The sequence below is a fragment of the Apteryx mantelli genome, chromosome 17 (assembly GCF_036417845.1).
Source record: "Apteryx mantelli isolate bAptMan1 chromosome 17, bAptMan1.hap1, whole genome shotgun sequence".
In the NCBI taxonomy this organism is placed as follows: Eukaryota; Metazoa; Chordata; class Aves; order Apterygiformes; family Apterygidae; genus Apteryx; species Apteryx mantelli.
Genome location: NC_089994.1, coordinates 6,807,846 through 6,820,724, shown reverse-complemented (window position 1 = coordinate 6,820,724; position 12,879 = coordinate 6,807,846). Strand labels below are relative to the sequence as shown.

The 12,879-nt window shown below is 55.1% G+C and overlaps 1 protein-coding gene across 1 annotated transcript in view; it reads right to left on the bottom strand.

Moving 5' to 3' along the window:
• The window catches only part of BICDL1 (BICD family like cargo adaptor 1), a 42,045-nt gene extending 30,445 nt beyond the window's left edge, over nt 1–11,600 (bottom strand). The window contains exons 1-2 of the mRNA XM_067307046.1: nt 11,262–11,600; nt 6,482–6,697 (exon numbers count right to left, since the gene is read on the bottom strand). Coding sequence (XP_067163147.1) covers nt 6,482–6,697; nt 11,262–11,600 — 555 coding nt within the window. The remainder of the gene's footprint in view (nt 1–6,481; nt 6,698–11,261) is intronic.
• Between the last annotated feature and the right edge of the window lie 1,279 nt (nt 11,601–12,879).

The window sequence follows — 12,879 nt, the reverse complement described above, 5'->3', positions numbered from 1 at the left end:
TCTAGCTAGCGATGCAGTGGCTGGATGCAAACACCTTCTGTGTCCTACTTTCTAGAACCTCCTGAAGGAAGTGTTTACAGCAAGTGTGAATAAGCAGAAGTACTTCTTAAAAAATCCTTTTGGCCCACATCGCCCTACCTCTGAGCTACTGTGTAAAAAAAAAAATAAAATAAAATAAATTTCTAAACTATTTCAAATGGCTATTCTATTTGGATCCTGGTTTTGCATTGTACTTAAGCATCAAGAGGGAACGGGCTCTTCTGGACTTTGATTTCCTCATCCCAGAACAAATTTCATGGGACTTTTGGTCCCATGCTGGATTCCTGTTTGCTGTTGAGTGGTATTTCTAATCTTTCAAGGCCAAAGCCTTGTGGAAGCTCCCAAAACCTGTTCTGGTGCTACTTGCTAGTGGTGAAGGCTGGGCCGTGCGAGCTGGGCTTGGCTGATGTGCAAGAAAAAGCACGTTACGGTGGAAGATCAGGCAGTCAGCACTGGTGGGGATATCCCAGACTGCCTCGGCTGTTGTTCCTTGCTGATCGCTGTGATGAGGCAGGAGGCTCCGGGGGCATCTGGCGGGGCTGGGTTCCTCCGCTCCCGTGCTGCGGCGGAGTCACCCTTGCCCGGGTGCGCTCACCGGCTGGCAAGGGGTTATTTTTAAGAGGGGAATGAAACGTTTATCATCCCCCAGCAGCCTGCTGCCGTGGCTCATTGCAGGTGCTGTGGACAACGGCTGCCTCCTTGGGCTGGGAGATCTCCCGGGTGATCTTTTTTGGGAAAGATTGCAGGACCCGGAGGGGATGGAGCGGAGCGGGAGCGCTCGGGCGGCGAGCCGAGCCCGGCGGCGGGGGCGGTAGGTGGTCGCCGACCGGCCGCCTCGCGCGTCACAAGCGCGTCTCCCCGCGCGTCCGCCGCCTGTCACGGCATCACAAGCGGAGGAATCACAGCCGGTCGCCACAGCAACATCGCCAGCCGGGATCGCGCGGCGTGCCGTCACCTAGCAACCGGCGAGGGTCCCTGGAGACGGCGGCACCGGCCCGCGGCCCTGTCCCACCGCCTGGCGGGTGGCCGCGGCCCTGTCTGGCCCCGGCGATGCGGCGGCCGCTCTGCCCTTCCCACGAGCGAGCGGGGATTTGTGCGGTTCTGCCACCTTTAGGGCGAGGTGCTTTTGTTTGCTTTTTTTAAGGGATGTTTTCGCTCTCCTCGCAGAGGGCTTTGCTGTGCAGGACTCGCGCGAACCTCTGTGCCGAGGCGCTCCAGCAAACGCTTCCAGCCACCGCGAGACCTAGAGGCGTTTTGTACCCCAAAAATGCAAAGAATCCAGTGCAGCGGCTGATCCGCACCTTGGCGCGTGGGGCTAGTCCAAAAGGCGGCTCTTGCGCCTGGGCCGCCTCGGCGCTCCTCTCCTCAAGGAAAGAAATTCCGGCTGTGCTGAGGGACCTGGCCGCTTTGCCTCTGTGCTAAGCGTGCTGCTCCCCACACACCCTGCCGCGTTACCCGAGACAGCTTAATAAACAAGGAGCATAAGGAGGCTTGTGTTAAGCATCTGTACAGATATAATAAGGAATTAAAGGCAATTAAGCTTGCTCACAGTGTAATGGCTACAGACCTCCGGAGCGGCAAAAGGAGCGGATCTCGCCCAGCGCTGGTTCTAACGGCTCTTTATACAAAATCCAGATTAATCATCAGAAACAACATTGTTCCTGTGCTGACAGAACCAACAGAAGAACCATTCAGAAAAAGCTCTTCAAACCAGTAACTGACCACAGAGCCCTCTTTCCTAAGGGTGTTGTCGAACACCAAAGTATTCAAAGGAAGTGATTTTGGAGGGAGAATATAATATGGTCAGCTCATTCTCGGATAAGGAAAACATTTCTGTCAAATCCAAGTCAGCTGGTTTCTGACAGGCCTCTGAAGCGCCGCTGCGTGCGTTGCAGCGCGAGGGGAGGGAGGGGAAGCCGTTCAGCTGAAATGTCGCTGGAAGGGTGGTTTGTGGCCAGCAAAGAAAACCCGCTCGGAGGCGCGTGCTTACGCGCCCTGGCCGCCCTTGCTGTACCGGTGGCGTCGACTGAGACGCCTCGTTCTTGGCAGCGGTCTGTTGGCCTGAGGCGCCCAGCAAATATACGGACTCGGTGATCGAAGCACCTGCCGAGGGGGCAGCCGCGGCCATCTCCTCTCCAAGCACGAAGCGCTGTTTGAGCGGTGCGCGATGACACGCTTCCTCCTGCCGCCGAAAACAGCTTTCCATTGCAAAAACTCCCCGAGCTTGACAGCGTTAAATTACCTCTTGGTGCGCTCTGTGCCATGAAAGAAGTCTGAACGGGGCAGGATACATCCCCATCCGCAGCGCGTGCAGCCGTCGGCTGCGGAGCGCGGTGGCAGGAAGTGTGTGGGAAAGCCATCTGCTAAAGCCACGCAGAAATAGTGTGAAAGCCTTTTTTCATTCACTTCCTGACAAAGTAGTAATATGTCGCCTCATTATGGGAAAAGGGCTGCTTGCGATTACTTGCGCTAGGAGCTCCTGGGAGCCCGAAGGGGGACAGGACTCTTGCTGCTGGGTGCTGTGGGCACACGCAGGAGACCTTTTCCTTCGCCCCCCGATTCCTTAACTTAAAAGGAGGGAGAGCATAGGTTTTTTTCTTGTTTTCCACATGGGGAACCGAAACAGATGGGGGAAAGATTGCAATGGAGCTGGAAGCAGAACGCAGATGTAATAATTTCCAAGCCACTACTTTTATAGCAAAAGCGTGCTTTCTCTCCCATACTTCACCTCTGAGCGCTGCGATAAGAGTGGTATGTACCCGGCGTGCTGCTCACGATGTGCTCTGCCGCTCTCCCAGGTAAAATGAGAGCTCGGGCTGGCGTGGGCACGCTGCTGAGAGCTACTACGTGTTTTGCTGTGCTGGGGTGGGAGGGAAATGAGTCCAGCATACAGAAAGGATTAAATCACCAAACAGAAAATTAAAAAACAAGGTCACTGTGGGAACCTTAAACTTGATCTTTTGTCTGTATCATGTCTCTCACCAAGCTCGCAATCCAGCCCACCTATTTCCTCCGTGGTTTTACACTGTGTTTAGCCCCAGGCAGTATCTCCATCCTGCTAAACGCAGACCCACACCAAGGGCTGTATTTCAAGAGGAGGCAAAGCTCCTTATAGCCTACTTACTATTATTAGATATGTAAAGTTCTCCTATATCATCATCTCATCTGAAGACCTTAAATCATTTTGCAGACCTTATTTTAGCCTCTTGGCAACTCTGAGGCAAGACACTTATCCCTGTTTTTAGAGACTGGAATAAACTTAAAATCCCCATCCTTCAGCCTTATCAGCCTCTGCCAGAATCAGCTGTGGATTTTCAGTCCCTTGCTTTAATTGCAAGACAGTACTTTCTGTGTCCCTCTGCTACGCTTGGGTGGGTGTGCGCGAGTGCGTGCTTGCTTAGTGTTTGGGCTGTGCTTAGACTGGAAAAAACCTGGTGGGATAGATCCTGCACATCTAGGGAAAGCAGGGTTTAAAAAAAAAGTCCTCAGGCCCAGCAGGCTTAATGAGGCAGAGAAAGTGTAAAGGCAGCAGGAACAAGGAGGGGTAGGATGAAGGAGGTGGCAGACGCTTCCCTTCCAAGGCTGTGCTGCTTTGAGGTAAAGTGGCTGAAGCCTGGGGAGCCTGGAAGGAGCAGGCAGGACCAGGGGGTGCTAGCTGGTGAGGCTGAGATCGGCACTTGACGTAGTACCTGGTGGCAAGGGAATACCTCTGCCAGGGGAGAGATGCTGAAGTATTGTAAAACTGGGCCATGAGGCATTAATTGCTTAAAAAAAAAATTTAGAAATCAAAATTTAAAGAACTAGTGCCTATCTCATGTAGAATGTCTCGTACCAGAGCGTAACGCTTCTGTCTGTCCTCCTGTAAGCGAAGCCTCTCCAGGGCGTGCAGCGGTGGATGGGGCAGAGTTAAGGCTTTGAATGAGGTTTTCATCGCCTTATCACAGACTTTTCGTGGCTCTCTCCTCCCAAACAACCCACCGGGACACAAAATGCCAGCTGGGGAAGTGCACAAAGCACAGAACCCCACATGGAGGGGGGATACAAGCAGCACTGCCGGGTTCGCCGAGGCTGTGACAGCACATCCATGTAGGGTTTTGTCTCCTGGTGCTCAGTTCATGATCCCCAGCAAAACTCCAGCCTGTGGCAACACGGCTGTAGGCAAGTGCATCCGTGTAGCTCTATTCGTCCTTGTTGCGTACTGAAAGTCTAAGCAGCAACAGGAGTCAGAGCCATGGGGGTCACCAGGGTTTGAGCACCACCACCGCCTCAAGCAGTAGATATATAACCTCTTGGGCATAAGATACCAGACAAATAAGACTGCAGTTGCACTACCGAGCAGTAGCAAGCATGGAATACCAAACACTCGGCGCAAGCCACTAACCAAGCACGAATCAGGCTCAGATTTTAAAAAGCCTCAACCTAACCCTGGGGGAGCCACAACAAGCCATTCCCAATTCACTTCCAGCTTGCCCAGACTGTCACATCTTTGGGAAGCCCTTTCCCATCCCCAGTATCCATCACTCTGTTTGAGTTACCAGGAGGTCTTGGGCAGGCAAGGAACCGAACAAGCGCTGAATTGCACGGGGGGACCTTGGTAAATGTAAGCTGCTGTCTCTGCCCATCTGTGCGTTAGGGGATGCCTGTCTCCTTCTCAGAGCCGGGTGCGGGGTTGGGGTGGAGCAGAAGGGCAGCACCAAAACTCAACTTTTTTCTGGGATGTGGCAATTCTGAAGCCCCAGACACAGACTATTTCTGGCAGCAACAGGAAGTTAAGGGACCAAAATCTGCACTTGAGCATTGCACGCTGGTGGACCCAACCTTGTGGCTCCTTTGCTCAAGGCTTAGCCGCATGGCCCTCTGAGCAGCTGGGCTGGGAGCAGCTGCTGCAGAATGAGTGTCACATGGGCTTTAAACCACATCGAACCATCCTCAAAGCAAGCCTTCTGGCTTTCCTCCCTGTCTTATGTTACAGAAATCAGCCATATACACAGAAAATCCTTCTGAGGGTCACAAAATCTGATGGGAGCGAAGTCCTTAGCCCCAGATACAAACATGATGACACAGGAGCTCTGCAAGAGCTAGGACAGAGCCTCACGTCCATATTGTATGTGAGATGCTCTGTCCATCAAAGAGGCGAAAGATCCTGTCTCTGGCACATCAGCTATGTTTGGGAGATAATGCTTTAAACACACCAGTCAACTTACCAGTGCTTCTGAATTAGGGAAGGTTTTTTGTTTTTTAATGTCAGGTAAGAACCAAATCCACAGACTGAGTGACTTGTTCAGGATGTCACAAGAAAATATATAGCAGAATGAGGAAGGATTTCCTCAAGTACATGTACAGAGTATTATACCCCAAATCTGCTTTTCTCGCCTCCAGCGGCATGGAAAAGCTGCATACCCAGATCGATGGAAGATAAGTGAAAAGACCCGTACGCTTGTCCTGTTTTGGAGTGTTCTGGTTCTCGTGTTGTGATCAAGGCCTCGACCCTCCCTTAGGCAGCATCTGCATCAGCCCCAGAGACTCAGCCCTGACCAAACCTGGTCTGAAATGCTTTTTCCATCTCCCATTAGATGCGTCTCTTTAGCATGAGTCTGTGTGCTATATCACTTTGGGATAAGCAGCCGTTGAGAAAATACTTCCATCTTTTGGAGTAACTGCGTTCTCAAACATTAATATAATTGTTTGTACTGATTGTCCAGTGGGAAGAAAAACCCCAGGATCCTTAATTCTGGAAGACAGGTCAACTTCTGGGGGAGGAGGCAACAACTGTTATGCTTTTTATTGCTGGGGAAAAGCCCTGCGCTGGAAGTGTTCAGTCAATGAGACTGATTTGTAGCAGCCTCGCTATAAATCCTCTCTCACGCAGAGGTCGAGTTAAGCTCTTTGCTGAAACATGTCTTTCCAAGGAGTTTCAGTAGGTTCTCGCACATCTAACCATGGGCAAAGTTATCCGCAGGGATGCACCACCGTGGGGTGACAGGGTATGTTCAATTTAAAAAATGATAGCCAATGAACGTCAAAAAAAGGGGAAGGGGGCAGCAAAGAGCCTTTCACCTCATTGACCCTATTGCAAGTTAGCCTTTTCCTTGCATGCTACGTTTGTTTGGCGCATTAGTAAATTAGAAATAGATTTTCTAAATTAAATTTAGATACAAAAAAGTTGAGAAAACTATGCGGTAAACAACCACTCAATCCACAAAACAACTATTTCACCAATCAAATACAGCGCTCTTTAAAGGCATAAAGCTCAGTTTAAAGACAACAAGATTTATAGGGACGCTAGCATAATTTGAGCGGATTTAGACCCATTTTTTTCTTTTTAACGAGAAAGCTTTCCCACCCGTGTGCCGAAGTGGTCATTTATAGCAGCACCGCGAGCTTTTCCCACGACGAGCGTGGCTCGGCTCCTGCCTCGCCGGGGCTCGCCGCCATGACTCACCCTGCTGAGCTGGTCCAGGAGTCTTTGGTTCTGCTCGGAGAGTTCCTGGACGGCCCGCGTCTTCTCCCGGTCCGCTTCCCGCAGGTGGACCTGCTGCTTCTCCAGCTCGTCCTGCAGCTGCTTCACGTCGCTCTCCAGCTCCGACACCCGGCCTTCCCACTCACCTTCTCTGTTCTCAAATCGCCGCCTCAGCTCGTGCTTCTCCTGTTCCAGATGCTAGAGAGCAGAGAGGAAAGAGGTTAGGAAGGGGGAAAAAGAAATACGAATGCTGCCTCCTTCCCTGCCTTCGTGCTCAGCGCTCACTCCTTCCATGCGGGGAAGGGGAGCGCGCGATGCTGCTATGGAGGTTGCGATCCCCTGTCAGGGCAGGTCACAGGCACTAACTCTGCTTCCCGTTTTCAGCAGTCAGCCTCTCCTTGGGCTCTGTGGATGAGCACATCGAATTTTTTTACTGAAACAACTGTGAAAAGTGCAAAGCAGGCTGCATGTCAATAGGCGGAAAATATAGGTCAGGCAGGCCAATTGATTTAGTGGAGCCTAACTTAACTCCAAAGCAACTGGGTGGTGGCATATTCTTTTAAAAATTGCCTTTGTAGCCACAAACGTACAAACTGTGTCCTTACAGATGATGAGGAAGCCAGATGCAGCATCTTTCTGGTCATAGGGGTCTCGCGAACAACAGCCGAATCACGTCTCCATTTGCTCCTTCTATTCCTGACCTAATTAGCGGCTGGTCGTTTGATAGCACACAGTAACTCTATTGTTTGATGCCGTCCCCTCTCGAATGGCAACGGATGCAACGAAGCAATTTCTGTAGACATTATAAATACGTGCATTTGGGGCTACAGCTTGTTCAGAAAGTGCTGTTGGTTCTGGAGGCATCGCTCTGTTTAGGACTGGCTGTGAAACCTGGGGCAGCAGAAACCTAGGGGAACTTAGGCAGGTTTTACAGGCTCAGTTAAAGGAGGGCTTGACTGAAACAGCTGCAAATCAGGTCAAAATAGATCTATGTTATGCCTGTTTGAAAGAAACCTCGCTCAGAAGCTCTGAGCTTGAATTTCCCCTGGTGACCGAAGCCATTTGTGAACTTGCGGCGCGATCACAGGCTGGGACATGGCCGTGTCCCAAGAGCAGCAGGGAAACCTGAAGAGCAGCAGCCTCTCCTGGGTTGTCATCTGTCCCCCAGAATAACCCGCTGCTGCTCTCTCCTGGGTCTAGCCGCCCTTTGAAGACCGTGTCTCAGCCAAGAGGAGAACCCCCCTGGACGTCGTGCTGGCAGCACGTGCCCGTTTTTCCCAGCGTGTGATCCCCCAGGGAGCAATCCCCACAATGCTTGCGATAGGAGGGGAGAATAAGCCTGCGAGGAGGGGAAGAAAATTGCACTGCATTTATGCGAAGTGGCATTTTATTGCTGGGCAGAAGCACGGGCGGGGAGGTGGCCGTTCTCCCCGGGCACCTGCCGCTGCCGACCCGCACGCCGCTTCCTCTGCCGCCTTCCCGAAGAGGCCTCGATGTCGCGGCTCTGGCAACCCTCTGCCCTGGGCTATCCCTGATCTTCCACCTCTTTTGCTCTGCAAAAGATGCCACGGTGGCTCCTGCCTGATCTTATGGCTGTGTCTATTTGATGCTCCTCCTTTTCCTTCCAGCGCAGCAGGCCCCCACGAGGGTCCTCCCAAATCCTTCCGCAAAGCCGTCTCTTTCTAGCAAACCCTCAAATGCAAGGTGAAAGCAAAAATATTTCCCCACGTTGCAAGACACTAAAAGAGCGAGGGTCCCTCGCAAATGAGAGAGACCGTCATTATCGTAATTATTTTTAATGCAATAGGTAGGCACGCGATCCCGGCATCAGGCCCATGACAACCGTAGCGAGGAAAGGCAGCCTGTAGCCTAAGTGTGGCTGAGGCAGCCGCAATTTCAGTTCGAGCAGCAGGCTGAAAATGCTGTCTTTTATAGCTCGGTGTCTCATTCACTGCTAGGCAACGTTCGGAGAGATCCGGGGCCTTCGCTAAATGGAAGCTGTGGCTCCAGCCTGCTGCTAGCAGCAGAGCAGCCCGAGTCCTCCGGCACGCAGGGACACGCTCGGACGTGATGCAGAAGCTAACCGTAAGCCTCGTCAGGCATTTAAAAACCATCACGGTCCCTTCCTGCAAAGGACAGTCCCCACCGCATAGAGCTCCCGTAAACGGCCGGCGCAGAGGTTTGAGTTGGAGGGAGGCAGAGAAGATCGAGCTTATTCTCTCGTGATGGTGGAGAGGGCAGCGCGAGCATGGAGGGGCCGCGACGCTCTTTCAAAGAGGAGGGAAACCGGCCTGGCCGTGCTGACCGGTTCCCCCCGTGTCTCCCTCGTGCCCGCAGCCTTCGCCTCGCGCCCTGGCACCTGCACGGTGGCCGATCGGGGTAGCTTCTCGCGTGGAGCGATGACAGGGCAAAGCGCTGCTCTCGCTAGGGGGGTTTCTTGTTTTACGGGTGCCTCTTGCTGAGCTTTACGCAGAATTGCTTTCTAGAAGGCATTTTCTTCCCAAAGTGGGCTTCCCTTCTCCTTAACTGAGCTGGGTTTGTCCTCATTTACAGAGAGGAGAGCAAAGGGGAGCTGCTCCGAGGCCGTTTGGCCAACTGCTTGGACAGGGCAAGCTCCTCGGTGTCCAAGAGGAACGGGGCTGCTCACGGTTTTAATCCCTTGGAGCGGATGCACCTGCCTCAGATCACGTATCGGAATTTAGTCAAGGGCTTTGGTTCTGTATCTAGTGACGAATGTGAGTTGAGACTCCGCAGGGGAAGACCTGCCCGAGGAAGGTGCACGGTACAAACGCTGCACTTCAGTAACGCCCCCCCAAAACACAACATATTTGGCCATCGCCAGCTAGCCGTGCCCTGCGCGCGCCGGCACAGGAAACAAACTGGAGCCCGGAGGAAGTGGAGACGCGTTTCTAAGGGGCACGGAGCGATCCCGCTGCGAAAGCCATCCGGAGGCAGAGCAGCAGCGGAGCAGGCCGGCACGCCGGCTCCTGGGAAATGGAGCCGCTGCGCCGAGCTCTCACAAACAACTTTGAACCGGCAACCGGGAGGAAAACCTCCCTTCCTACAGGCTATTTAGACATCACTAAATCGGGCGCGATTGCCTCCAAGGATCCCGCCGGAGGCCTCGTTTTGAGCCGTGCTCCGAGGGCGCTCGGCGCAGGCAAGCGGGTGAGGGCCGTGGGCTCCCCCTCGGTCAAAAAGCTCCTTGGGAAATCTCGTTCACTTCAGCGGCGATGGGAGGAGGCCAGCGTTTAATCTGCACGGCCTAGGATTACAAAGCTTCTTTTGTAGCAGATTAACATTCAAGTTGTGGGTTTTTGCCCTTTTTTTTTTTTTTCCAGTGAAATAGCACAGCCTCATATCTGCCAAAGCAAATCTGGCTCTAAGCAGGTAGCGCTGACTCCTGCCGGATGAGCTGCCCAAAAAGCAGGACTCTTACTCAGCTGGCAGCTGGAGGGAGAGTAATGGGATGAGAAGATGTAAACAAAGGGCCGCGTTTATCAGGCGCTCTTAAGAAAGGGCCTTCCTCCACCTCGAGGAACAGGTGAGCAGCCTCCGAGCGGGCCCACGGGAGCGGAGGAAAACATCTGGGAGATGTTGTTTTACATAAAGTACTATGAAGTCATGGTTGTCTCTAAAGTACTATGAAGTCTTATTTCCATCTTTATGTTTTGCAAACCCCGAGTAGTATTTGAGACGCCAGAACAGTCAAATAGGCAGCTTAGAAAGTGTCTGGGCTTGCACGTTTTTTCCCTTAATGGTAGGAAAGGTTCTAGCCCAACTCACAGGGAAAACCACACCAGCCCAACAGCAAATATGTTTGTTCTTGCTATGCTGTTTAATGAACAAACTGAAGACGTTCTCTCTGGGAAATTTTAATCTGATAAATAGTGCTACTAAACAACAATTTGAGCAAATGTCACCTTTGCTATTGTTTCTACCAGAATAGTAAATACAGAGAGATTTTCCTGCAAAGAGGAAGGGATCAGATAGGGTAAAGGACAGGGTTTAATAACAGAGACAAATCTCTCTCCCTAGGAAGAAAGGGCTCTCAGAACAAAGGACTTACAGTAATTTCACAAATCCCCTTGAACTTGCCAGAGGTAAGAGTCCATGAGGAATAGGCAGGACCATGCACGAAGAATTAGTCTAGGGTTGTGACTTGAAATTTGAATGTAAATCCAGCACTGCTTGAGCTCTCTCCAGAAAGGTGAGAGAGGGGCCTTTTCTCTTTTAAACAGAACTCCTTGCTGGGAGAATTAAAATTTCAAGAGCATCTCCGAGAAGAAGCCTGGGGATAATGGTGGTTCTCTCATAGAGTTGTGCAAGAGAGTTGTTGCAGGAGAAGCCGCCTGCACAAGCCCCTTTATCTGTGAGAGCCGAATTCCAGGCTTAAAAAAGGAATCAAGGAACAGCCCGTTCCACCGCATTCCCGGCGAGCGGCCCTCGCCGGCTACCTGTGGGCATTTTCCAGCGCGAGCGGGGTTTGCCGCCGCCGCCGCGGCAGCGGTCACCTGCGCTCGGCAGCCGCCCGGGCGAAGCGAGCTCCCCGGCGGGGAGCGCGGCCGGGCCGGGCCGGGCCGGGCCGGGGCGGAGCGGGGCGCTGCGGCGCGGCGCGGGGGGCGCCGGGGGGCGCCGGGCCGGGGGCGGCGGGGCCGCTCGGCGGCGGCGCGGCGCGGGGGCGCTGCGCGGCGCGGCGCGGTGCCGGGGCCCGGCCGGCGCGGGGCCGGCGGCGGCGGCGCTGCGGGCGGCGCGGCCTCACCTCCAGCTTGTCGGTGAGCTCCTTGTGCATCCTCTCGTACTGGCGGCTCATGTCCTGGTTGCGCTCCAGCAGCGCCTTGCCCAGCCGCGCCGCCAGCACCAGGTCCTTCTCCTTCTGCCGGATCAGCGAGAGCAGCTCGGGGTCGCGGGCGGCGGCGGCGGGCGGCGGCTCCGGCGGCTCCCCGGCGGCGGCCAGCAGCGCCAGCTCCTCCTCCAGGGCCAGCTCCAGGGCGGCGGCCCCGGCCCCGGCGGCGGCCGCGGGCGGCTCCATGCCGCCGGCGCTGTCCGCCTCCGCCGGTGCTGACCGGGCGGCGGGCAGGCGCGGGCACGGCGCCGACATGGCCCTGCGCGCCGCCGCCGCCGCCGCCGCTCCCGCTCCGCTGCGCCCCCCGCGCCCGGCCCGCGGCTGCGGCTGCTGGGCGGGGAGCGCCGCCGCCCCCGGCCCCCGCCCCCCGCCGCCGCCGCCGCCGCCGCCGCCGCCGAGCCCCGCCGCGCCGGCGGCCCCCGCGCCCCAGCGCCGCGGCGGGGCCATGGGCGGCGCGGCCGCCCCGCCCGGCAGCGGCGCTCGGTGCTGGCGGGGCGGCGCCGGGCGGCGGGACGGCGCCGGGCTGCCCGCGGCGGCCCCGGGAGGGAGCCCGGCAGCGCCGAGGCGGCGCAGCGCGTCGCCCCCCGCTCCCCCGGGCGCCCCGCCGGGGCCTTTCCCCCGCAGAGCGGCTCCCGGTACCGCCCTTGCCCGCGGTTCACCTGGGGCAGTGACTACAGCTTCCAACAGCCCCCGGGGCTCGCTTGCGATTTCAGATTGCTCGCGGTGCTCCCGGATAAAATTCGCCTTAAAAGCAGCCTCAGTGAACGTTGGGAGCTGTAGTCGACTCTGTTTTAACGCTTTCCTCGCTGGGAAGAGGCTCCACCTGGGAATCAGAGTTTCCACATAACCAAGCTCCCTTGAAATCCTTGAGCTGGTTTTCTGGTTTTGCTTGTGTTCATTCCGCCCCCCCTCCCCCTTAGATCCAGGCCTCGCTTTCCTTCGTGCCGTGGGAAGGGAGGCTGAGCAAGGCAGGGTAAAGCTGCCTGTTGTCAGGTGTGCTAAGACTGTGTTTCCTCAATTTCTCATGGTGCTTTAACTTCAAGTGGTGCTTTAGCAGTGACTGAACAGAAGCATTTTTAAGGAAACCTGTGCGTTTGACTCCCAGGAATCTGCTGAAAGACGTGAAGAATATCGCCCAGTTTTTATCTCTAGCCCTTGCTTCCGCAGGGCTTGTTGTTGTTCTTCCTGCAGAGGATTCACGAGGACTGTGTTCGTCTGCACTCAACTACTCCCACGTATCAGTCCCGAGGATATTTTTGGCTGGGACAAGGGGACAGATGATGCGGGCAGGGCTGGCTCCTACCTAGCGTCGGACCCAGGGCCCTGGAGAGCAGCTGATTATTCGTGACGGTTAGAGCATGAGTTGTAGGAATGCAAACTTCCCTCTCGCCATCTGCCACTGGGCCTTCGCCTTCCGCAGGGGACGCGCCCCGAAGGCGCCCAGCTCGCGGGACTTGCCGGTACTTGGCCCTTCTCCTGGCAGCGCCAGTTAATGCCGGCAGGACCTTTTGTAACGTGAGCACCTGCTCACCGG